Source organism: Micromys minutus (genome assembly GCF_963924665.1).
Source record: "Micromys minutus genome assembly, chromosome: 1".
Classification (NCBI taxonomy): domain Eukaryota; kingdom Metazoa; phylum Chordata; class Mammalia; order Rodentia; family Muridae; genus Micromys; species Micromys minutus.
In genome coordinates, this window is record NC_137969.1 from 231048057 (window position 1) to 231074211 (window position 26155).

Here is a 26155-nt window from a genome sequence, read left to right on the forward strand (position 1 = left end):
GACCATGTCAGGACGGGGTATTCAGTTCATTGGAATGGAAATTTGCTACTATGGTGGGCCACATTGCTATCTAAGAATGTGGGGGGGAAATGGTTCTCTTGTTTCTTTCTGTACTGTGTGTTAAACAATAGAGAGTAGGCTCAGCCTCCTACTGGTTTTAGCCTAAGGAATGGAAACAAAAGCCACTGTCTCTCAAGCAAGCAAGTGCGTGTCCCCCCCCCCCCCATTAGGCTCTGCCTGGCAAGAGCCTCTGCTGGAATCAGAGTGGCCCCAGCCATGAGATACCATGCTGCGTCTTGCCATCTAGACATTTTGTCAAGGACAAGTCAGATCCAATTAAGCACAAGAACAATGTAGTGTTGCAAACAGCTATTTATTACAAAAGTAATGGTCTCTGATTATCTCTGGAAACTTAAAAAATAAAAGACAAAGTGTGGTAGGTCAAGACACTGACTGGCTGCATGAGGCTGCCTGGTGCATCTTCCTTCTCACCAGCCAGCTGAGTTGTACATCTCTGTCAGTTCCCAAGGGCTGCAACCCACATGCAAAGCAGCACCTTAAAGCCCACTGCCCCTCCATCTTCCAAACAGAACCCAAGCACTTAGTGATGTGACAAGTGGCCTTTTTCCCATAGAAGTATCTGCCAGTTTGTGTATGAAAGAAGAGGGAGGATGGGGGTGGGGCACCATTTTCCCATACTTGGAAATGAGAAAAGACCCTTCTGTACTCAGAGTGACATTAAAGGAAGGGACATGTAGGAGCCCACTGAACTATCTTACCTACTCTGGCTCTAAAGGCTGCCCCCTGGTTACTCTAGGGTTCCTTCCCTCTAACAGTGCCTCCAGAAATAAGGCACAAGAGAAAATTAGCTACCTGCTAGATGTCCCATGGGCTACCTTGTTAAAAGCCAAGTATAAGATTCCTGTATACTCTCTCCAGGAGAATCTACCCACATGGTACCTCCACTGGACTCAGAAGAAACCAGCCCTGCCTGGGCCTGAAGGCAAGGGTTGGGTAGGGCAGTGGGAGCAGAGCTCCCCAGTCCCTGCCAGAAATGCAATTAAGCAGGCAGTCCAGACTTTGTGCACAAGCTGTACTTCCTGCTGGGGGTTGGCAACAGGAGGAAAGTCAAAAGGGCTATAGCCATGGGTGAGGACAGTCAGTGGGTCTCAGATCTAATTAGCTACCCTGCCTTGCTCTTGACAGGGTTAATTTCCTCTATTAACATTAATGATACTCCAGCTGAACGTCCAAGCATAGCCTAGAAGCTTCCCTCTCCACACTCTGTAGGTAGCACAGCCTGTCCCCGAGACCAATTTCTAGTCTCCGTGGCAACCACCTCCCAAAGATACTTTAAAGAACTCTGACCCTGTTAGAGCCGTTGAGAGCTACAGTAGAGGGAAGGCAGACTAAAGGCCTGGACTTGGATTGATTTCGTTCTGATAAAATGTTTACTCCCTTTGGGAAATGGAAGGAGCAGCTCTGAGCTTGAGTGGTAGACAGTAGACGCTGTCATGCATTTTCAGGTGCTCTGGGTCTTTGGGGGAAAGACAGGATAAGGCAGTTCCAGAAAGTTAGGAAAATGACCAGAAAGCAGAGAGGGTATTATTGTAGAGGGCTGGAAGTATGAAGATAGGAACACAAAGCAAGGAGCAGGAGCAGGAGCCAGTCAGGTGGGCACCCCTTGCCTCAGCATCCCAGTAGATGCTTAGCCCCACAGGTCTTTGCTCTGACTCTGCTGCTCTGTGAGCCAGCAGGTCTTGGTCCTCAGAGCCAGGCAGATGCAGAGAAAGGGGATGGACAGTGAGAAACAGACACTGGGCATATAGCAGCCAAGGTATGGGTTCTACCCACCCAACTCATAGAATAGGAAACTAAAAATCTAAGGAAGGCCAACCATAGGCTGACAAGTTCTCCACCAGCTTGTGCCTTGGAACCCAGTGCACTGTACACACTCCAGACAGCACTGTATCCATAGAAGACACTGGGCAGTTGCAGAACCCTGAAGTGTGGGTGATTTGCTAGCCTCACTGGAAGCATGTGAGAGGAATAGCAGAGGTTTAACGGTCCCACCTATTGTGCCTTTGTAACATGAAGGGTGGGGCAGCACTCTCAACACTCCTGAAGATTAGAAATTTCTTATTGATATTATAAATCTAAATGAAACCAAATCCAATGTGAAAAGATACCAGAGAATATCCTGTTAACCTTGGACCATTTCTTGGAATTTATGTCACTTGGCTGCCACAGTTACATATGTACCCTCCGACATTCACACCTGCTTTCCTTTCACAGGAACGGGCACCAAGCAGTGCTGTAGGTCAAGTGCTCCATGTAGGTGCTGTAGACAGGGCTGTGGCTCTTTTTAGTGTTTAGTTAAATCCAGGTCTGTTTCCCAGAGTTTGGTCCTGGGGGCAGCAGAATGCTTTGGGCTCCTCAGGCAGCTCCCTTGAAGCTGGAAGGGCCCAGGGTCTGGCTTCACAGCTGGGTGTCCCTGGACAATACCTGGATCCAGGCTGCGCTCCTAGCAGTGGTCTCAAAAGTCCCATGATTCCAGCCACCTCAGTCCTGCCATTGGACTCTCAGGCTCCTGGGCTAGGGGACCAACCATCCCATAAGCCAGAGGGTGGAAGAGGTAGAAGCTATGAGAGTGAGAGAAAGGTGGTTAGCATCCCAGAACTGCAGCAAGGAGCTCTAACTATAAGTCCCTGCGCTGGGGCCCATCACATAGATTCCTCCAACATAACCCAGTCTGTCCATCCATCTATCCACCCATCCCAGTACCCTGTGACATTACTGGCTGAATGACCAAGAAGGGAAGGGCTTTCCCAACAGGCCTAACAGGGGTAGTAACCTTTAAGGTCTGGCCATGAGATGTGTGGCCCAGAGTGCCAATGTGTAAATTCAACCCTTTTCAGCAGGCATGTGCTCATGGGCCACAGGTCCCACCACAGTGGCCAAGCCCACTCTTGACAGGGGCTCTGAGACTTACAGAAGGCAGAGAAAGGAAGACTTTACAAGTATCAATCTCTGTGCAGCAATTTTGAGTCACGTCCCTATATCCACAGCCCTGTGCTTCCCATCCTTCCCCTACAGCTGTTTTAGAAAGGAGCCACTGTAACTTAAAAGCCCCTTCTAGGTGTACTGGGGTAGTATCAAAGCTAGCAAATACTAGCTAGAAGAAAGTGAACTGAGGCCCTTGCTATTCCTACCTGACTACACATTAGAATCACCTTGACCCAACTGATTCATAACTCTCAGGTACATAGCCCATCCATGACAAGACCTTGAGAGCACCCTGGGGATGCTCAAATGTACCTACAGATCAAGCTAGTCATATAAGAGGATACATACCTATAGGCAGTTGTCAGAAGCAGGCTCAAGATTCCCACTGCATGTATTCTCCTACCCAGGGGAGAAGAAGCCAAGGCCCAGGCACAAAGCCGCAGGAGAGTATCCCATAGGATACCTATGGAGAGCAGGGGACCTGTACCAGCCTATCAGGACAGCCCCTGGGGAACCTACAGGAAGGAGGCACCACAGCAGAGAGCAGAGGTCTACCTCAGACCAGTTTCTCAGGGCAGCCTCATCCTCCTTCCCCACCTTGCCTCCCACTGCATCCTCTCCCCAGGGCAGGTAGGCAGCAGTGCTGACCTGTCAACATGCTGGAGAAGAGCATGGCTGGGAAGTAGTGGTGGAAGTAGAGGATCCGGCCCATCAGGAAGAAAGGGAAGTAATGGAGCATCCATCCCAGGAGCAGCTGGCCACCTCCTCGAAGCAGCACCTTGGTCAGCCCTGTGTAGCCCAATCAGCACAACCCAATGAAGAGGCAGTGGAGGCAGGGCCTGGGCTCCAGGCTAGCTCTACCATGTCTTGGTATGTGACTCTGAATATAGAATATCATCTCATTGGGCCTTCCTTTCCTCACATGGACTACCCAAATCCCATGGTAACTAGAAAGAGGAATTAGTGCGTCTCCAGACTCCCTGGTCAGTACCCAGTTTAGCAGAAATACCAACAGGAGCCAGAACAGATATGGGCATCTGGCAGGAGACACACACCCACAGACAGTTGCTTTCCTGTCTCTACTTCCCACTTAATTGCTGTCAGAGACACTCCCTAGCAGCAAGGTCAGAAAGTAGGCTAGGGAGGGGAGTGTCTGGAGCTAGGACTGTTCAGACAGGGAGCTGGCAAAGGCAGAAGGGTCTGTGGGGTATTTAGATATCATCCATGCCCAGTAGCCAAGGCAACCAGGAGGGCAACCACTGCCACAGCCTGAAGCTGCCTCTTTTTCCCCACTGAAGGATAAGGCCATGGAACAAAGGGGATAGATGAGGAAAGGGGCACTTCTCTGGCTACAGTGTGACAGTGAAGGCTCTAAAGGCAGACTCTGGGGTTTGAGCCTTAGCACATCACCACTGGCTATGTGTTGTGTGACAAACTCTTTGTCTCACTGTGCCTGGTTTCCTAGTACAGAGAAAGGGGTGATTATAGTCTGCTACAGGCTACTAGAAAAAGTACAAAATGTAGAGCCCAGTGTAAAGCACCTCTGGACTATGGGCTTTCAAAGCAAAGGAGAGAAAATATGTATGCGCAGTGGGAGAGGTAAGAGGAGTCCCACAGCAGGTAGATCTTCCCCAGCGGTCAGACCCAAGCCATATCAAAGGACAAAACGGAAAAGCCCAGGGGCCCTGACCTTGCAATTCTGCAGGCAGCTGTATCCCTCTCTGCATAGTGATGGCAATGGTGCTCCCCGAGAGGAGGTAGAGGACAATGCTCACCAGATTCAGCCACCAGACCACCTGTACAAGAGAAGAGCTGCACATGAGAGGACACCAGCTTCTGCCGGCAGGTGCTTGGACCTAAGCACTCAGAGCTGGGTACTCACAGGGTTGCCGAGCAGATAGACTCGGAAGTCCGTGTCATTGGCCCCCGAGAAGCGTAGGCCCTGTGGAGCAAAGGACACCTTGCTGATCCAAGACTCAGCTTATCCCCAACCAGTCCCATTGAAGGGGAAGGACAATTACATATCACTCATCTTTCATAGATAAGTAGTTTGGACAGGAGGCTCAGACTGAATACATGAATTCTCTAGGAAGCAGGAGTCAAAATTAGGTAGAAAACAGAGCATCTTTCTGGTGAGTCCTCTTCCCCTTGCCATACATTCTACTGCCCCACAGATTCAACAGTTTCTTCCTTGGTGTTATTTCCTGAAAGAACTCAAGAATTGGGTCCTACCTGATAATTGATAGGCCAGTGCCAGGGTTTGGATGTAAACTCATTGTCCTTGGGTTTGAGGCCATTATTTCCCTGTAAAAAAGGCAACAAAGAAAAGCAGTAAAGAAAGGGAGTCTAACCAGCTAATATAAGCACAAGGCATAAGTACCAAGAGAAACCCCAGTGACTCCCCTCCCTGGCACAGAACAATCAGGTTTCCATTTTCAGTCATTGTCTACCTTTCTGTAATAACTGCCTTAATTCTTCAGACAAACAAGCCTCCACTCCTACCAATAACAGCCCACTTGGCTAAGACCAGTGTTAAGAAGGTGTGTGTGTGGGAGGATAAAATCAGTACTTAACTTCAAACAAAAGAACAGAGACTCAGAAAAGGTTACTTTAGCTTAGTGTCTTAATGGTTTTTTATTACCCTTTACTTGGAAAAGGCTTTTAGATTATTATTTTTCTAAATGCCCTCTGTAAAATTTTAGTAGAATAGCTATATTATATAACTTTATGGAATGTATAAATATCTGTGAGAGGTAAGAATTGTGTTTGTTTTTATTTTTTTCCCTCCAAGAATATATCTCTTTGGGGAAAGAAATCATTTCCAGTATTCAATTTACTCTGAAGGACTTGGGCCCAGCCAAGAATATGCAATGACTTGTCTCACAGGGTAAAACTGGGCCTTAACTAAAATAGGAAGAAACAGAGCTAGGATCCTGGACACTAGCTCCCAGGCCTGAGCCATCCTTAATACCAACAAAAACTAGGAAGTTAGCTGCTGTGTAGATCAGATTTCACAGCCTTGCTGCTGCTGACATTTGGGGCTGGACAACTTTGTTGTGGGTTGTCCTGTGTTTAGCACTTGGTATTTACTCCCTGGAAGGACAGTAAAGTACCCATGCTTCAGTTTTCAGCTCTCTAGCAAAAATAATATCTTCATATATTGCTAGATATCCCTGGAGAGGCAAAACTACCGTCAACCGAGAACTACTGGTTTATCCAAACACAATCTGGAAGGTCGTATTTAGTGGCCTGCTACCAAGGAACCTGACTAGTTCAACAAAGGAAGGGCTTGAGTATAGTTTAGTTCTTAAGTCTCAATATGGCAATGGGTTGCTCTTAAAAAGTGGGTGGAGGTATGTGTCCCCAAAAGGACCAGCTGCAAATCCCCTGAATTACTGTCCTAGTCACTGTTCTATTACTGCAAAGGCACCACAACCACAGCAACTCTTACAAAAGAAAACATTTCTTTGGGGGCTTGCTGAGTTTCAGGGGTGTAGTTTGTGATCATCATGGCAGCATGGATGGCACTAGAGCAATAGCTGAGAGGTACATTCTGATCTGAAGGCTGAGAAATAGACAGGACGAAAGAGAGAGAGAGAGAGAGAGAGAGAGAGAGAGAGAGAGAGAGAGAGAGAGAGAGAGAGAGAGAGAGAGAGAGAGAGAGAGAGAGAGAGAGAGAGAGAGAGAGAGAGAAGGAGGGAAGGAGGGAAGGAGGGAGGGAGGGAGGGAGGGAGAAGACACCAAAATCTGGCATGGGCTTTTAAAATCTCAAAGCTCTTAAGCTAGACAATAGTGGTACACACCTTAATCTGAAGGCAGAGCAGGTGGATCCCTGAGTTTGAGGCCAGCTTGGTCTGTAGAGTGAGTTCCAGTATGGCCAGAACTACACAGAGAAACTTTGCCTCAAAAAATAGACAGACAGACAGACAGAGACATATCCTCAAAGCTCACTTCCCCTCTTCTCCCAGGACATATTTCTAACAAGGTCAAACCTCGGAATCTTTTTAATCCTTTCAAATAGTGCCACTCTCTAGTGACTTAGCATTTAAATATATGAGCCTACTGGGCCTTTTTTTTTTTTAAAGGAAAACACTTTGCAGTCCAGGTCCTTTATTTCTCTTTGTACATCAGGCCATGAATTCACAGGGAACGGGCTCCAGCAGCTCAGGCTCTTTTCCGTTAGTCCTCACAAAGTGCGCTTCTCTGGGTGGCGCAGCCTGGCACTTCAGCTGAACCCAGGCGCCCTTCTCCTTGGCTTCCATTTTCTTCTGATCGTTCTCCGTCACCCGCTTCAGGAAGCTGTCTGCTCTTTGAGTGCTTGATGTGCTCAATCCGCATTAATCCTCTTGGCCAGAATCTTGCCCTTAACTTGCTTGTTTATGATGATGCCCACAGCATGCTGGGTGACATTGTAGACTCTTCCAGTTTTTCCGTGGTAACACTTATGGGGCATTCCTTTCTGAACAGTGCCCATTCCCTTGATGTCTACAGTACCACCCTTCTTGTAGATTCGAATGTATATAGCCAAAGGGACAACTCCATGTTTCCTAAAAGGCCTAGAGAACATATAGTGAGTGCCTCTCCTCTTTTCTTTTGTGTTCGTCATGCTGGTGAGTCAACTGGAAGATGGCTGCCGCGGCCGAAAAACACCCATTCTTATTTAAACCCCCACAATCACTATGGCTATCCAAAGGGCCTTAGAAAGAGGAATGGACTGTTCTAGTCCCGGGAGTAACTAATGAGGGAAACCCATCCCTTAAAACCAGCACAGTTCAGTCCACTATCAGGCACTCAGTAGGTCATAGGAATCCTATTTATTTCACCATCTTAAGAGAAATGCAGCATCTCTACAAATCAAGAGATTAAAGGAGGCAGATTCTTACTCAACATGGCTAGTTTTAGTTTAATAATAAACTAGTTTTATAAATCTAGATTTAGTTTATACACACCACCTCACTTTACCAGGCCATGAGCTTTCTCCATTTAAGTCTCAACTCACAGACAGATAGGGATATAACATATACAGCAATATCTACATGTCTTGATTCTCTCTCTCTCTCTCTCTCTCTCTCTCTCTCTCTCTCTCTCTCTCTCTCTCTCTCTCTCTCTCTCTCTTTTATAATCCTGGTAAACTAAGAGCTCTCTCTTATACACCCATTCTTTTGTCTCTACCTTTTGGAAAAACAAAGAGTGAAATTCTATTCTTACTTTAGCCTTAAAATTCTACTCATACCCAGACTGATACTCTGAGTGACAGACATATATTCAAAAGAGCTATGTCATCAGGCCACAGTGACAGCTACAAGCATAGAGTGAGAGAAGAAGTGACCCAGAGATTGTTTAATGTCAACTTATCACCTTCCAATGTGCAAAACTGACAAGCAGCTAGATTTTAAAAGTTGAATTTGATGGAGTAAGTCAACTATGTTTTCTGAGGGGTGCTTATATAGTCACTTCCAGGTAGGTCTGTTTGACAGTGGCTCAGAGAAGAACATTAATAACTGCCACAGCTTCTTGCAGTTCTGTGGGGTGGCTGACGGCAGCTACCTCTGTGACCTGAGACACTGTGGTCTAAACATCATTTCTGTAGAACCCAGGTTCCCCTCAGCAAGAGCAAGGGGTCTTCCACCAGATATCAACTACAACAATGTCTCCCTCCATTTACACAAGCAAACTCCATCTGTGAGCAAAATCTTCTCCATTTAAAGATTTCTTCTCTCAACTTACTTTAGACTTTTAATGCTATGATTGCTCCCAGCTCTAAGTGAGTCTTAGAAATCCTTAAACAAGGATAAGTCATGCCTCCCAAGCAGCTTTAGATCAGGAATGAGCTCATGGTTAAGACTGTAAGATGCATATAAACACACCCAAAGCAGCTTCTTATTCCAACTGGTTCCTAATGTCATGAGATACAATGTGTGACTTTCAGGAGCACTACCAGCATTTACTTTACACATAGCTGTGTGTGCTCTTTAAAAAGGTCCTTAGTATCTCTGTGCTTTGGTTCCTTGTCTGTAAAGTAGGAATAACAGTAATCTTCACAGGACTGTAATGAACACACACACTGCATAAATGTTCACTGATGTGCGGGTTAGCTTCAACTGTCAACTTGCTATAACCCATAATCACCTTGGAAGAGAGCCTCAACCCAATTATCTAGCTCTTGCTGGTCTGTGGTATGTTTGTAGGAGATGGTCTTGATTATTAATTGATGTAAGAGGGCTCAGTTCACCATGGGTGGTATCATTCCTAGACAGGTGGTTCTGAACTACCTAAGACAGCTGAGTATACACTGGCCTGTAAGCCAGGTAGGCTCTGTAGATCCTCCTGTATTGTAGCTGTGAAGTGCATTCCATGGTCAGAAGTAATGCTGTGTGAAATAACAAGATGATCTGATTTTCAAGTTTCTGCCCCCTTTCTCTCAGTGATGGACTGTAACCTAGAAGAGTGTAAATGAAATAAACCTTCCTCTCCTTAATTTTCTTGTGATGGTTTAAGTGAAAATGACCCCCATAGGCTCACAGGGCGTGACACTATTAGGGTGGGGAAGCAGGTGTGGCCTCAATGGAGAAAGTGTGTCACTGAGGATGAACTTTGAGGTTTTAGATGCCCAGTGTCACTTGCTCTTCCTGCTGCCTACCAATCCAGATGTTAGACCTCTTGGCTCCTTCTCCAGCACCATGTCTGTCTGTATGCTGCCATGCTTTCTGCCATATGATAACGATTAAACTTCTAACCTGTAAGCCAGTCCCAGTTAAATGTTTTCCTTTATAAGAATTCCATGACCATAGAATCACTTTACAGCAATAAAATCTAGTCAAGACAAAAGCTTTATCAGAGTGTTGTCATAGCAAGAGAAATGAAACTACAACTCAGGAATCATTGCTGTCAATGTCCTCATCAAATCACCAGCGCATCCTGTGATACTGAAAATCCTCATAAAGATATAATAAACCAGTGGGTAAAACACTTTCAAATTCTCCACAATGGGGTAGGGATCTACTCCATGACTACACACTACTCTGTCCTCTAAATCTGGGGGTGCCCAAGAGCTTCTCTGAGAACTTTAGGTTTATATTTAAAAGAAATAAGAAGGAACTGCAGTACCCGGATCATGACCATGTGGGACTCCAGCAAGATCTCAGGAAAACTGGGCTGCAGCACATCCAGGCTGATGTTTGGCACTAGGAGAAAATGACAAAAGAAAGGCTTTGCTGTGTTATTCTTTCAGTGCCCACACCCTTACCACACACGAACCCTTACTTTACAGAGGCAAGTGCAGTCCTCCTATAAAGCTGAGACAGGGAACAGTGCCTTGGGAGGGAGGGTCATTTATGGAGCTTATGTTGAGCACTCATTAGGTAGTCTGAGGACTTCAGAGGAATAGACAGGGCCTCCTTGGTGCTCTGACAGCTCTTGGTTCCATCACCCATCACTGTGGCACTAACCCAGAAGTTGGCCTCCTGTTAGTATGAAACTAGGAACCAGATTTATCTCATTCACCAATATATCCACAGGACCCTTGTGGTTCCTGACATATTTATTAAGGAATTGTTCAACCAATCAATCCACTATTTTCTAGATCAGGTACTAAGAAGAATAGAATGGCAAGATGGAGAAATCAAACACAAGCTGTGTAGGTTGATGACAAGGCGATACATGATTGGACAGTAGAGAATGGTAAGGCAGAAGAGAAGAGAAGCGGGAGATTCAAGATGGAGGCGGCAGAGGAGGATGGTTTAGGTCAAGGTGAACTAGATCAGTTTTATCTTATCTAGGTGGACAATTTATATCTTTATTAATTGGCAGTGCATTTATTGTTTGGACGTATTGTGGATTGAGTATTTAACATATAAACTGTTTGATAAGTTACTGAGTGTTGAGTCATGATTTTACTGGGCTATAGACGGTGTGGGATTGGGTACCCAGCTCCACACTGGAGCAGCTCCCACAGAGTGAGACCTTGGGACTAGTAGCAAAAGAATCATTTTTAATAGTTACCGCAACAAAGCTAGGGTGGGGTGGGGTGAAGCTAACACTGAAGTGGGAATATCAAAGGAGCCTAGAAACAGAGATTTGGGATCAGTGTGACTGTAGCCTTCTGTGAAGGGTCTGATTGTTTGTAAGGAGAGGAAATACTTGGCACAGGTCACCTGGATTAATCTACAACAAGCATAGGAGGCATGGAGTCACCCAAGATGCAGGAACAGAACCTGGGAGGCTGAAACAGTCTTGTAAGAGGTCACTAGTAGTACTTTTCTATGACAGGGCCAGCCAACACAGTGGACTCAACTCACGTTTGGGATTGATATGTTCTTCTATGTTCCAAATGGAGTTAGTAGTTTCTTTTAGGTACGGAGTACAAGTAACTTCCAACTGCTCCCAGCCCCTGCCGAAAAAATAGTCACAGATGTTCTAGGTTTGGAATGCCCCAAGTATAGCAATGTCTACCACTCTTACATCTGTGGAACTTCTCTGTAAAGTTATTCTTTTAACCTCATACTTTCATAATCTACAACTATCCTACCAGTAACTTAGCATACATTATTTCCACTTTACAAAAAGACACAGGCCTAGAGTTTCAATTTCAAGGCAGGCATACAAATGTCCAACTATCAAGGCACATAAAATGCAAAGTTAAGCTGAAGTTCTGTGCACCATAACGTTCCTGATGCCCTTTCTTCTTCCATTTACTACCAAATAAATAAAAAAAGGTGAAGGGAGAATTCCCCTCTAGGTAACTGAAAAGGAAGGATGAGCTGGCTCAGAATATCAGGACCGCAGATACTTACCACTTAGGCAGAATCTTTCCTGAAGATCCCAGGACACAACCTGTGACCAAATGGATGAGGCGGATTCGACTTCTCAGTACCTTGATTCGGTTCCCAAATTTTCTATTTACAACTTCAATTCGCCAGAAGTCGTTTGAATCCCCTGTCCCATTCTGCAACATAAACCAAGAAAACATTACAAAAATCAGATGTTAGAGACAGTGTTAAAAGGAAAATGGCCATCCTTTCAAATGACACCATGTTTCAAAGGTTAATTTGACCTCAAAGACTGATGTAGGAAAGTGAATGAGAAGGCCATGAAAGTATCCCAACAGAGTGACATTAACTGGGAACTCCTGCTCATAAAAAGACAGGGTATGAATCTGGGAGGGAGTCTAAATGTTAACTTTATAATGTTAAGTTCTAAACAGCTGATTTTTCCTTAAATCATACTCAAGACAAGGCATGATGGCACACAGCTTTAATCCCAGCACTTGAGAGACAGTGGCAAGCAGATCTCTGTGAGTTTAAGGTCAGTCTGGTCAACACAGCAAATTCCAGGCCAGCCAAGGTTACATAGTGAGATAATGTCTCAAAAAAACAAAACAAAACAACAAAAACCAAAGAGACTATCTTATGTCCAGCCTCCAAATTCTCTTAGAATATTCTAGAATTCTGGGGAGGATATGTCCTATCCACATGGCTCTGAACCAAGCCTCATAACTTTTTACATACACCCTGTTCACACTCTAGTTTCTTACTTACTATGCCATAGCCAGTGACCTGATAGTGCTTCCGGGTCAGGGGAGCCTCATGATAGTGACTGTGCAGGTTCCGAGTAGTTCTAGAAGTTGGAGAAGAGAAGAGGCATTATCTGAAGAAAAGAGATGTGCATGCTGTTTCTTTTATTAAGAATATGCAGCCATCTGTTAGTATTAGAAATCTGTTAGTATTAGAAAAAATTAGAATCTGAAATGTTAATCTCAACATACCAGGAAATGGGGCATCTATTCAGATATAAGAAATAGTCTGAGGACTAGGGAAGAAAGGAGCTCCAAGTGGGGGTGGGGAAGAAGAAGTATTGTGTGCCATGCAGGCTACGGGTGGGGCATCAAGCAACATTCACATATTTCTAGCTTGGAAGCTTTAGCTTTTCTTGACTAAGGAGGCAGGTCTGCAGAGAAGAGACTAGAACATGGAATGGACATGCTTGAGTCAGGCTATCTTCCCCATTCCCACTTTCTATTCTCATCAACTTCTTTTTAAGTGGGGATTTGCAAGGAATGAGAAGGGATTTAATTTGATTTTGATGTACTTAGCTTTTTATAACACATCTTGCTTTTACTCATAAATAAAAAATGTTCATGACACAATTTGGAGAAATTTATAAAAAATTAGGTATGATTCTACTAATTTATTAGGAATTGTTGCGGTAAAATTAAAATGTTTATTCTATTAATTATTTAATATTTAATAAAAATATAAAAATACTAGAGTATTAGACCTGGCTGTTACTCTGCCACACAGTTCTGCGAGGTTTCATTCCGCTGGAACTATTCCAGTGTGAACCTGGGTGCCCAGTCTCTTTCTCTGCCACACGGTCCACTCCGCCCGCCCTGGCCTCTGGCCCGGGTGGTCCATAGCCGTCTCATTGTGCTGTTTTCACTCACTTTCCCCTGGCGGGTTGTTGCCACAACTGGTACACTCATCCCATCTCCATTGGAGGGCTTTGTGTGTCCTGCCACTACACCCTTTTTTGAACTCAATTAAGTCACCACATCAAAGAACATACCAAGATACTCTGATCCAATTGCTATGATATAATTTGCCCACCTAAATAAATCAAATCATCCTGTACAATTATAAAATATTTATAGCCACCTTTATCCATAGGGAGATGTGCAAGAGAAACATCTATATCTGCCTCCACGTTGCTCCTCTTGAATCTCACACTTTCTCCTTCTCTCCTACCCCACTTTCTACTGTCCAGTCATGCATTGCATTGACATCAACCTACAAGGGACAATATCAGATTTATTTAATAGTAGGAATTTAAAGTATCTAAAATCCAACTGACTAGAAAGGCATACCTGTTCTTCTCTCTCTCTCTCTCTTTCTCTCTATCTATCTATCTATCTATCTATCTCTCTGTCTGTCTGTCTTTTCTCTGGTAATTACAATATATATTTTTTTCAGGCTGTTTCTGCTAACAACTACTTTTGTCTGGTTTTGGTCATTGTGCCTTTTCCTTGAGTAATACATCTTTGTGCATTATTCACTATTGTTGAAAACTATTTATAGAAATGGATTCCAGTGTCTTTCCAAAAGTAGGGTTACCTCTTGCTTTTAGCCAGGCACCTATGAGACATTACCAGTCTCTGATCATGTTTGTTTAAACCCATTGCTGAGCCCAGCTTGGTGACATGAATATGAGCTGCAGACCCAGGCAAAGATCAATTCTAAGTTTTTTTTTTTTTCTTTTTTTTGAGAACTAGGGTTCCCTACAATACCACCAACAGTCTGATCCTACAGAGTCACTTTTTCTGGGGAAGAGTGAGTAGAGCAGATCTTCTGGGTTCCTAGTCTTAGAGAAGGATCTCTTAATACTAAACTTGTCACTTTGGAAAAACCTAGAAGCTTGACTTAAAATTTCCTTTTGAAGGCAGGTGGTAGTGACACACACTTTTAATCCCAGCACTTGGAAGGAAGCAAAGGCAGAGGCAGAGAGGCAGAGGCAGAGGCAGAGGCAGAGAGGCAGAGGCAGAGAGGCAGAGGCAGAGAGGCAGAGGCAGAGGCAGAGAGGCAGAGGCAGAGGCAGAGAGGCAGAGGCAGAGGCAGAGGCAGAGAGGCAGAGGCAGAGAGGCAGAGAGGCAGAGGCAGAGAGGCAGAGGCAGAGGCAGAGGCAGAGAGGCAGAGGCAGAGAGGCAGAGAGGCAGAGAGGCAAAGGCAGAGGCAGCGGCAGAGGCAGAGAGGCAGAGAGGCAGAGGCAGAGAGGCAGAGAGGCAGAGGCAGAGAGGCAGAGGCAGAGGCAGAGGCAGAGAGGCAGAGGCAGAGAGGCAGAGAGGCAAAGGCAGAGGCAGCGGCAGAGGCAGAGAGGCAGAGGCAGAGGCAGAGGCAGAGAGGCAGAGGCAGAGAGGCACTGGCAGAGGCAGGTGGATCTCTGTGAGTTGGAGGCCAGCCTTGTTTATAGAGTGAATTCCAGGACAGCTAGGGCTACAAAGAGAAACCCTGTCTCAAGGAAAACCAAACCAAAACAATACAAAACAAAAACGCCCTCAAGACCATGGGACTGATGCAGAAGAAACTTTTGAAGTAGTAAAATCAATGCTATAAAGGATTTACTAATAAATTTCTTTAGGAAATATTAAGTTACACAAAATAGAATTTAGCCAATGAAGCACTGTGATGGGAAGACTAGTAGTGGGCTGATCAGACTTGTTAGAAATGGAGAAAGGGCTCTCTTCCCCTGCGTGCCTTGTGGGACCGAGCAACTGTTAGATCCTTGGACTTCCACTCACAGCTGTTGCTGACCACTGTTGGGGAGTTGGACTACAGACTATATTTTATGCATGGGGTTTGTAAGGAAGGAGATAATTGTCTGTACTCTCATGACCTCTCTGACAGTCCATATGGTGTAGTGTGCAAGTATTTTCAGAGGGTACCATGTTTATGGAGACCGCTGCAAACACAAGAACAGCAAGCCACTAAAACAAGAAGTGACTGCTACAGATCTGAGTGCAAAACCATCCCTTGCTTGCTTCCTCAAGTCTCTCCACTGGTGTTGGATCACTTGCTGAAATGAATCCAGGCAAAGCTGAGTCACAAAACCCAAACTTTCCAACTGTAGGAGCAGGTTCAGAGAACTGGGTAAATGCCATTGAGTTTGTCCCTGGGCAGCCCTACTGTGGCCATAGTAAGTATTGTGAGGACCCTGCAATGTAAACTGCAATCAAAGGGCTAAATGGCAGGCCACAGTGAACTCAGTGTCAGCTTTTCTGTTTCCATTCTTTGAGCTTAACCTACTGTCAACATATTAGATTGGGTTGTCTAAGATTTAAAGATGACGTAAAAGAAAATTTTTGAACTACAATAAAATGAATTCATGTTTAAAAAAAGAAAGAAAAAGAAAAGAAATGGAGAGAGGAAAGTCTGTACCACAACTGAAGTTCAGGGCTGCTGAGAAACTTTCTGCTCATGTTTATTCACCAAGACTGACCTCCAATTAGTCTCTACTCCCATAACAAAAGGAGAGAGTCCTGACTTAAAGCTGAACTTTAGGTCCTTCCCAATATCAAACAATATACCTCTAATAGGCCGCTTAATGTCACACAATTAAGTTCCGGGTGCTCCGACCAGAAAAAACAAAAACAAAAACAAAAAAAAATCCTGCCAGGTGAGCAGGGAGAGGCGGGGCAACAATTATTGGGAAAGAACAACACTGGTGTACTTAAGAACCATTCTGGTGATATCTTTACTGTGTACATCTCCCTTCTGACCAAGTGTCCAGAATTATAGACTCTCAACTCTGTTCAAATTGTTCAGAATGTGACCTGAAGTAGGGACCAAACAGAGATTTAAGATGACAGCATATATGGAATGCCTAGGGTGTATATAAGTTAATGAAATCTTCTATTCAACACCGGGTCCTCTTTGAGCCTGACAACTACTATTAAAGTGTCCTTCATTAATCTCTAGATATGTAGAGTGGTTTTTCACTGGCAACTCACATTATTTCTAAAACAGGATGAGGGAAAACATGGCTTTAGGACTTCACTTATTCTCTGGACTTTCTCTTTCACTTGGATTTGGGCCTAGTAACTTTAGTATCTTGTCAGCTTTTTTAATGATTTTCAGAAGTTTTTGTATCATCTTGGTTTTTTCACTCATTTCAATGAGCACACAATGAGACAGACTAGTGTGCCAGGCTCAGAAACAGAAATTTAGATTTCCTACCAAAGATGCAGCTTTGGGCTATCAAACTATCCTTTCCTTGGTGAGGGGTAAGGGTGGGGACTGGGGTAGGAGTGAGAGCTAAAGTTATGTCTTATACTGTGTTTAAGAGATCTGTAAAACAAAAATGTCTAACCTGTAAGCCCCACTTGCCCAATGACAGCTAACTTCCTGGAATGCTGGCTGGGATGTTGTTTATGTAAAATAGGTAACAACCCATCTGTTTTCACGGCTGTAAACAAGTTTGGTTGCCCCAACTGCACAGGATTGCTTGATCACAGGTAGGTGGGAGGCACATAGGCAGGAAGTATGTCAGGATGCATGCTTACCCTGGATTAGACAAAGGTAGGAAGTACACCTTGTGGGTTTTGGCTTTATAAGCACTGGACTAACATAATTTGAGAGCATTCTCTAGAAGTCCTAGGTGTAGACCTGGCCACAGTCCATTGTCCTGGACTTGCTTCATATTTGGCTCAAAAATTGTGGTAGTTGTCTTATTCTCACATTAACAGGAGAAGGCTCACTGAAAGGTGTAGGACGATGTCATTATTCAGCTAGGCAGGTCCAGCCTATCACTGGATGAGAAAAAAGGGTAGGGCAGGGAAGAAGTCTAGGGAGGGAGGAGGAGAGGAATTGAGGAGAATCAAGGGAGCCAGAGGAGAAGTTAGGAGGGGAAGTAGCTGGAAGCCAACATGGTGGCAGATGTAAATATTCTCTACGAATAAATACAGGTTGTTACGAGTATTTTGGTAGTTCGTTAATGTGGTGACTGAACTGAGTTCAAAAGAAAGTGTAGTGGCAGGATGCACAAGCCTGTTCCAGAATTGGGATGAGAGTGTGCCAGGCGTGGTAACAACCCACCAAGAGAAAGTGAGTGAAAACAGCATGATGGGATGGTTGTAGACCACCCCAGCAGAAGTGGCCAAGGAGGGTGGAGCAAACTGCCTGGGTCAAAGGAAGCCAAGGTCTGCACACAGGTCACAGCTCTGTGGCTCACAGACCATGCAATTTTGTGTGGAGTGGACTGAGTGCAACCATTTTTTATTTACCACAACCGAAAGATATTCACAAAGGTGCTCCTCAAAGTCACAATCAGCAGGCAAAGGCTGGCTTAGTACTTCATCCACATACCATGTACAGAATTCTTACTCCACACATCAAAGTGGTTCCATTACTAAAGCCTCAGCCCACTGCCCCACCATCCAATTCCAACAAGAGCAAGATCACTTACTCTTTGTGTTCTAGTCGTATGATGTCTCCATGTCTGACAAACTCCACTGGAGATGAAGGGTCTAGGGGATCTGCCAAGAAAAAACCAGTGTGAGTACCAAGTAAGTTCCTCACATTCTAGGTTAGTGACAACTGAAGCCCTATTGGATATACGCTGTCAGTGCTAACAGTGTGCTGTAGGACTAACGGGTGAGGTTCTCCAGTCACCTCAGAGGACTGGAGTATCCCAAGAGTAATGCTTAAAAGACACAGGAGTAGGGAAATCTGTCACATGAACAGACAGGATAAAGGAACACATGTGAAAGAATCATACTCGCTTCAACAATAGCAAATGACTTGTGCAGCAAAGTGTCTGTGTATAAAAGATGTAGGAACAAATGAGCCTTGTGAACCTGTGGGCTCACCATGCCAGGCCAGCAATGGAATCTTTGCCTCTACTGGAGAGAAGCCTCTACTGGAACTTCAGATGGGAAGCTAAATAATGAAAATTTCTTTCATGGGTAATAAATAAATACAGTCTTCACAAAATTAAATCCATGCAATTGCCCAGCTCCTCTCAAAATCAAATTTTACCTTGCTAATAGACTTCATAAGCATGAAATGAAAAACAACATTAACAATGAAATACTGAAAGAAAATGACTCCTTTCTGGGCATCTACAAGTCAAAACTGGCATGATCTAGAAAGGCAGCTGCATAGAAAAGCAGCTGGCAGCCATCACAGCTAGGCAGAAGACATCCTTGTAAAATTCTGTCACAGTGAGAAGCTAAGACTATAAACAAATCAATGTCAGGAAAGCTAAATTTGTTAATGAAAAGTTCTGGCTCTGTTGAGATTCACCTGCACAGACACAGTTGCAATGCTGCCTTGTCAACAGGGAAGGAGGTTTTATTTGGTGTAGATTGGTGTGAGGGGCCTTGACATCCAACAAGAGCACTAAGATTTCACATAATAAAGCTCCCAGGGAACCTTAGCCGTTTAGATGAAATGCAACTATCTTAGCTTTGAACCAGGCAAGTTCAACTAACTTAGAAGTAACAGCCACTCCCTCTCAAACTTCATCATAATGGATCACTGTTGTATCAAAAACACAATCAACAGTAGCATCAGACTCACTCAAGGGGCCAGTTTGCATTACTGAGCATGCAAGTAAGGCAGCAGGAGAAACGGTTATACATGTGGTTTAGCCTGAAGCAACAATATGAAGAGATGGCAAGGAAAAATAAAGGATGTGTAGATGAACAGCTATAACCACTCTTTCAGATTTGGAGCCACTCAGGCATGTGGGAGAGAGGGGAAGGGGGAGGGGGAGGGAGAGAGGGAGAGAGCAAGCTCACTACAGGCACAAGGCTGGCAGACACTTGGATTATCAACTAACCTAGCCAGCCCAGGGACCAGAAAGAACAATACTCTATCATATCAGGACTATAGCTGGGGTATGCACAGTTTGGAAATGAAAGCAACTGCCTGGTACCCTCAGTTAGGGCTACCTAGAAGCCTCTGGGATGAGCTTACAAAACCTCTTCCTAGATGAAATCTGAGTCCTGACCCTGCTCTGTTTGACTCATCCTCTACACTTTCCACTGTGCTTAGAGATGCTCAAGATTGCCACAGGTCAGTAAAGGTGTTCAGGAACCCAGCATCACGAGAAAAGTGAGGGTCTCGGTGAAGAGCACAGGATCTCATTCTCTGTCACATCACCTGTGTTGGTATTGTATTTCTTGATAATCCACAGGTTGTTGTAGTCCTTATGCAAATAAGTGGTAACCTAAGTGGAGGGCAGAAGAGAGGAGATATCATTATGATCAGCACAACTGGACATGCACACTCCCCAGCAAACTACCACCACTTGAACATCTTTCAGGATCCCCAGCTACCAACTCAGGAAGCCACATTTCCCAGCAGGTCCCAGAAGCAGTACTCCTGAATAAGATGTTCTCCATTTTTCAGAATTTTGAGGACCTACCCTTTAAAAACTTTAATCTCTTTTTTCTTTCTTTTTGGTATGTTGTCAATAAAGTTTCAGCTGTCTTGAGGGAGGACCATTATACCATGTGTTAAGAGTCTCCCGCACAGAAACAGTAGATTTAGCCTATTTAAAAAGTAATTAAGATAGTGGTGCAGGGCTGGAGAGTTGGCTCAGAGGTTAAGAGCACTGGCCGCTCTTCCAGAAGACCCAGGTTCAAGTCCCAGCACCGATGTCAGCTCACATCTATCTGCCTGTAACTCCAGTTCTAGGGGATCCAACACAGATATATTTGTAGGCAAAACACATAAAATAAGATAAATCACTAAGAAAAAGTGCATGGTCTGAGGAGACAGCTGAGTTGATAAGGTCTTGCTGCACAGACGTAAGAATCTGAGTTTGATACCTAACATGCACGCAAAAACAAACAAAAAACTAGTGTTCTCAGAACCCTATTACTGACATAAGACAATACCTGGGCTTTGCTGGCCAGGCAGTTTAACTAAACCAGTGAGCTCCAGGTTCAGTGAGAGACACTTTCTCAAAAAATAAGGCGTAGAGTGATTACGGAGAGCGAGAGCACCTGATGTTGACATCTGGCCTCCACATGCACGTACATACCTGTATACCCACATCTCAATCCCACGCATACATATGAAAAAATAAAGCTATTATTTTTCCTAATATGTTGGTAAACAACACTAAAATGCTCCAAAAATATCTTATGCTAAAGTTTTAACCCATACCCATAACTAATTTATAAAAAACAGCATGTATACTCATAAATGTCTATAATGTAGTAATTGGTCTAACAGCAAAAACTTAGACATAATATAAGCCTCTATTAAGAGAACTAGTTAACATGATACTGTATACATGGAATAGAATATTATACACCAGTAAAAATGCTTTGAAGCATTGTTTTAAAGCAGCATGTAAACACACTCGTGAATGCTCACACTCAAAGCGGCTACCATCCATCAGCAGGCACTACTGTGAGCAGCAGATGAGCCCTGCCCTGCCCAGTCATTACCACAGCTCTGTGCTACAAGTTCTATTATTTCCCCGAAGTATTACAAAGAAGTAGGCGAGGTCATTTGTTGAAGATGACACTGCTTATAGTTTGGGCAGGGCAGCTAACTCCAGAGCCCCCAAGAGGAGAGACAAAAATATACAATTATGCTGGGCATGTAAACAAATATAAAAACAAAAGAAATACAAGCATTTTTCTTTCTGAGATTTTCTTCTAACTTCAATTGGACTTCTATATGACTAATTTGCTTTTTTACAAAAAGGTTGGGAACTAGCATGTATGAGAAGTCACTCTCCGCTTGGACTATGGTTATATTTGAGTTATTTGATTGGAATTTGCTTTGTTTTTCAGAGGGGAAAAAATGATTAAGAATACATAAAACTGGGTTGGAGAAATGGCTCAGCAGTTAAGAGCACTGACTGCTCTTCTAGAGGTCCTGAATTCAAAGTCCAGTAACCACATGGTGGCTCACAACCATCTGTAATGGGATCTGATGCCCTCTTCTGGTGTATCTGAAGACAGCTACAGTGTACTTATATATAATAAACAAATAAATCTTAAAAAAAAAAAAGAATACATAAAACCTAAATCATTTTGGCTCACACTTACAAGACAAAGCAAGATCCAGTCTATCTACTGGGACTTGTTAACAGATATCAGGGTCCTGTGGTCCTGTGAACATACAGAGGGAATGTTCTCTGTTCTTATAAGGGCTACTATCAAAATTCCCCCAGGGAAAAAAACTGTTTCATAAGTACAGCCCCTTCCCCATACCCACAGAAATGTTTGTTTCTGTGGGTAGACTTTTTATATAGGTTTCCTAGGAACTCAGATACCTAATTTTAGTAGAATCTTACCAAAATATCTGAAAAATGCAGATCTTCTGGGATTATAGCTTTTGTTTCTTTTTTTAAAATACTTTTCTAAACTTTCCGGTTTTATAGATGTTAACTGTCTTAAAAACATTTTAGAACTGAGACCTAGAAATTACTAAGACGTTATGTTTATGTCAGAGAGGTTAACTAGAAGGCATGTAGTTCAGTCACCTCAATTCACAGCTGAGGAGACAGCCTAAGAGAGTCAGAGCCTGATACTTTGTCCCCTGACCCAAGGTTCTTCCTGCCTATACAGGACCACCGTCAGCTTCACACTGCACTCATAGGGTCCAGGCATGCAGCCCCAGCTAAACAGTTTCTTCCAAAATTTGACTTTCCTCTCCTTTTGCACAATGTACTCACAGACCTGTCACTTTACTATCCTACATGACACTGTAGCAAGGCATCCTCATGGAACAGCCACTTGTGGTTTTCTGTCCTGGCTACACATTAGCATGATCTAAGACTTTAAACCAAAGCAAAAGTAAACAAGGCTTGGGACCCACCCTAGGTCAATTAAACCAAAATCTCTGAAGGAGAGTCTGCAAGTCAGAATTTTTTAAACTCAGTTAATTTTACAGTGCAGCCAGGACTGAGAACACTGGGCCAAGGGCAAGTGAAGAACCAAGCATGAGAAAATGATGATGCATCCAATACCCAGATAACACCCTAGAGACAACCTGGCAAAATGCAGCTCTCCGTCATTCTGTAAGAGAAACCTCACTGATGAGCATCTCAGACTAACAGCTTGGCCCCCAGCCTCCAACTCCTCATTACTCCATTCACCTCTTAGATCGCTGCATCTGAGACTTCTGCCCTTCCCTTTACATCAAAGCCAGGGTGGCAGTCACAGGCATACTGACCTGCTGCCTACCTCCTCCTTTCAGACCTCACTCTGCCCTCCTCCCTGTCTTCTCTCACTTCCCCAGTCACTCCTTCATTCTCAGTTTCTTCTAGTTCCATTCTGAGCAGCCTTAAACACCCCCTTAAGTGTAGGGCTCCCTCACTGGCCCTTTCTCCCTGCAGGATTCTTGTACAATACCATCCACCCACCCCCTATATGCTACTTGTTAAATTCAGATCTCTCTTCTCTTCTAGTACATACACAAAAAATTCTCCTCCATTCCTTCCCATTTCTGATCATGATTCCATTACATTATTACACATATACTTTGGCATCTTGACTATAATCACACACAATTCTTCCCAGCCTCCTTTCATTACCAGCCCTACTGTGACACCTCAGAAGTGTTCCCTGAGTCAGTCCTGGCCTCTAATCCCTTTGCTTTCCTAACTGGTCCTTTGCAATCTATCATGTTCCCGCTAGTGTTCCTTTCTAAAGTTACAGCCAGTCATTTCTCATCACGTAATCACTTTCATGCCTCCCCAGAACAGAGTCAAATATACTCTCACAAAGCTCAGTGTGGCCCCAGCAACCTTCCTTCTCAGGCACCATCCACCATAGCCTCATGAACATCCCTAATGCGGACACCTTTTGTATGTACCTTTACATACTTTATCTCATTCTATCTTCTTAATAACCCTGTAGTGGAGAGAAACTATTTATTTTCCCATATGTTCAGGAGACTAAATCACAGAATGATTCGGAAATTTGTACAAAGTCAAAGCTGCACAGATTCAAACCCGAGTAAGCTGGTGTGATTCCCAGGTAATAGTGGAACTATTCCTTCTTCTCACTCTCCAGGCCAGGAGCTGTGCTAGGCACACGAGAGTTTCAGGACCAGGCAAAAGGATGGTAGAAGCAAACCCCAAACCCTCACAATCCCTTATAAAAAAGGGCTCCCCAGAGACAGGCAGAAATGGCAAGAAATGGTAAAAGTCAGAAGGGTACCAATCTGGGGGTTGGGGGAAATCATGAGATAGACAGAGAAAAACTCCTAAGCTAAAACCTAAAGAAGCTTAGGTTAGCCAAAGAAAGGGAAGAAGCAAGGAAAATACTTCAGTCAATAGAAAATGGGTGAACTAAGGATGACAAGCAAGAAAGTGAACGACAGGTTCAGTCACAGAGGACAGTTCAGTGTGGCTACAACCATACTTGACATGGTTACTCACCTGCTGCTGGCGAGCACCAATGCCCTCAGGGTAAAGGTGCCTATGGGAGTGCAGGTAGCCAATGGCCATCCGGAGATTCTTCACAGTGATTATAGAGCCATACGCCAGGTCTGGGGGGAAAGAGACATCAGACAAATACAGGGGCTGGGGGATGGGGAATGGTTGCTGCAAGCCATAGGCCTTGAGAATCTTCTTAGAGACATCGTGGGGCCCAGGCCAGTCTAAGGCTGGAGTCCCTTCTCACTCCAATGGGAACAACTCAAGAGGAAGTTGACATTCACATTATGCCTAACCCCAGCCCCAGCATGAGCACTTTGCTTCAGACTCCACACTCTCTTGCACACTGCTCTTCCACAGCTCTCTTCTCATTCCTGCTCCTGTTGCATGTTCCTCTTTCCAGTCTCTGTAGAATCACTACCTCAGCATCAACTGTCTTCTGTCTGAAATATCTCCTAAGCTCCCCTGAACAAATTTCAGTCCAAAGTTCCCTCTCTAAGGACTAATGCCATATGCTGCTCCTCCAAACCAGTTCCTTGGTCTCATCCCTTCCAGTCTGCAGAGCCCACTGTGTTCCTGGCATAGATTCAGAAGAGTGAAAGGTCACCCATATGCCCCTCCCATCCCAGATATCCTATACTTTCTTCCAGCCATACGAACTCCACAATACACAGCATTCCTAGCTGCCTGCCTGCTTAGAAACTTCCATGTTGTCTTCAGTACCTTAAGTATCTTAAACCCTCATCATCTGGGTTCCAAGTCTTTTCCTAACTTAAGATTCCGAACTTGGCATATAACCTGGGCCTTGAGTTTAACCCTGACCTTGGCTTTGATCATGCCATCCCTTCTGCCTAATATGATATCCCTCCAGATCCAACACCAAGATAAACCTTTATGGATGCATATGCATGTATATGGAATCCCCTTGAACTGCTTCCTAGCACTGACTAATCATGTGCTTTAATCCCCAGTACTGTATTCCACCCCTCATAGTTTCTTTCTTTAAGACAATCTATGAAGCTCTTGCTGGAACTCACTATGTAGATCAGGATGGCCTCAAACTCTGCCAGTGTCTACTGGGATTAAAGTATATGCCACTACACCTGGAGCTATTGTTTCCTTTTTATGTACTTAACACATGAATGAATGTCCTTCACACCAGACTATCCCTGGAAGGTGAACACCTAATTACTACCTGTGAATATGCACATAATTATATATGTATATATGCACAAGACTATTAGGACACTGGTGAAAGCCTACAACTACCCCTACAAGGCCTTGCTCTGTAACCACAATCTCTCCGAATGGCCTTCTTACAGAGCTGGCTTTGACAGCTACAAAGACATCTTTTTCTATACTATAGTAACCAACTCTTGAGTATTTGTACTTTTTTTAAAGATTTACTTACTTGTTACATATAACTGTAACAAGTAGCTGTCATCAGACACACCAGAAAAGGGCATCAGATCTCATTACAGATAGTTGTGAGCCACCATGTGGTTGCTGGGATTTGAACTCAGGACCTTTGAAAGAGCAGTCAGAGCTCTGAGCCATCTCTCCAGCCCTGAGTATTTGTACTTTAATGTTGGGTTTTCTCTCTCCCAGTCTACTATATATGGCAAACAAAACAAACAAAAAACACCCAAAAAACAAAACCCAAGTTTCAGACTTGGCTTTTCTGGTTCAACACCCAGGAAAACCCTGTGCCAGCACACTTACGTTCAGGGATAGAAGCATTATGAAGGCTGTTCCCTGAAAGCCGGGCTTGAAAGGCAGAACTGAAGAAGCCATCACCAGGACCACTGTGCAGAAAGAAGAAGCACAAGAGAGTCAAGAAAGTAAAAGCTACCATTTCCGACCGGTTGGTGAGAGTGCACCTTAATCCCAAAACTCAGGAGGCAGAGGCAGGAGAATCTCTGAGTTCAAGGCCAGCCTGGTCTACAAATCAAGTCCCAAGTCAGCCAAGGCTACACAGCTTTGTTTGTCTTAAAAAGCAAAGCAAAACAAAACAAACAAACAAACAAAGCTGCCATTTCTCAACAACCCTTAGTTACTTTAAAAGGAGATTTGAAAATGTGACTGGCAGAATGATTTTGTGAAACAAAGAAGGATAATGGAATTGGAGAAACTGCAGTCTAAATTTCACCTTCTACCAGCTGAGTAACGTGGGCAATGCTCCTAGCCTTATTTAGCCTCAGTTCTTCATTTATTGTTTTTTTAGATTTATTTTTTTTATGTAGATAAGCACACT

General features: G+C 44.1%; 1 protein-coding gene and 2 pseudogenes across 3 annotated transcripts in view; 1 reads left to right on the top strand and 2 right to left on the bottom strand.

The window, feature by feature from the left end:
- Window positions 1–410: 410 nt before the first annotated feature.
- POMT2 (protein O-mannosyltransferase 2) overlaps window positions 411–26155 on the bottom strand; it is a gene marked incomplete at its 5' end in the record, with an annotated part of 41677 nt that continues 15932 nt past the window's right edge. Inside the window, 14 exons of the mRNA XM_080922735.1 lie at window positions 411–2642; window positions 3355–3469; window positions 3655–3795; window positions 4697–4802; window positions 4889–4948; window positions 5239–5310; window positions 10114–10190; window positions 11304–11395; window positions 11799–11950; window positions 12543–12621; window positions 17959–18028; window positions 19659–19725; window positions 23905–24014; window positions 25624–25706. Of these exons, the coding sequence (XP_080778861.1) occupies window positions 2537–2642; window positions 3355–3469; window positions 3655–3795; window positions 4697–4802; window positions 4889–4948; window positions 5239–5310; window positions 10114–10190; window positions 11304–11395; window positions 11799–11950; window positions 12543–12621; window positions 17959–18028; window positions 19659–19725; window positions 23905–24014; window positions 25624–25706 (1330 nt within the window). The 3' untranslated portion in view covers window positions 411–2536. The remainder of the gene's footprint in view (window positions 2643–3354; window positions 3470–3654; window positions 3796–4696; window positions 4803–4888; window positions 4949–5238; window positions 5311–10113; window positions 10191–11303; window positions 11396–11798; window positions 11951–12542; window positions 12622–17958; window positions 18029–19658; window positions 19726–23904; window positions 24015–25623; window positions 25707–26155) is intronic.
- On the bottom strand, window positions 7134–7612 carry LOC308437026 (large ribosomal subunit protein eL21-like; annotated as a pseudogene). The gene has a single exon. The product of its transcript is annotated as a large ribosomal subunit protein eL21-like (transcript).
- On the top strand, window positions 15343–15814 carry LOC308437153 (E3 ubiquitin-protein ligase makorin-1-like; annotated as a pseudogene). The gene has a single exon. The product of its transcript is annotated as an E3 ubiquitin-protein ligase makorin-1-like (transcript).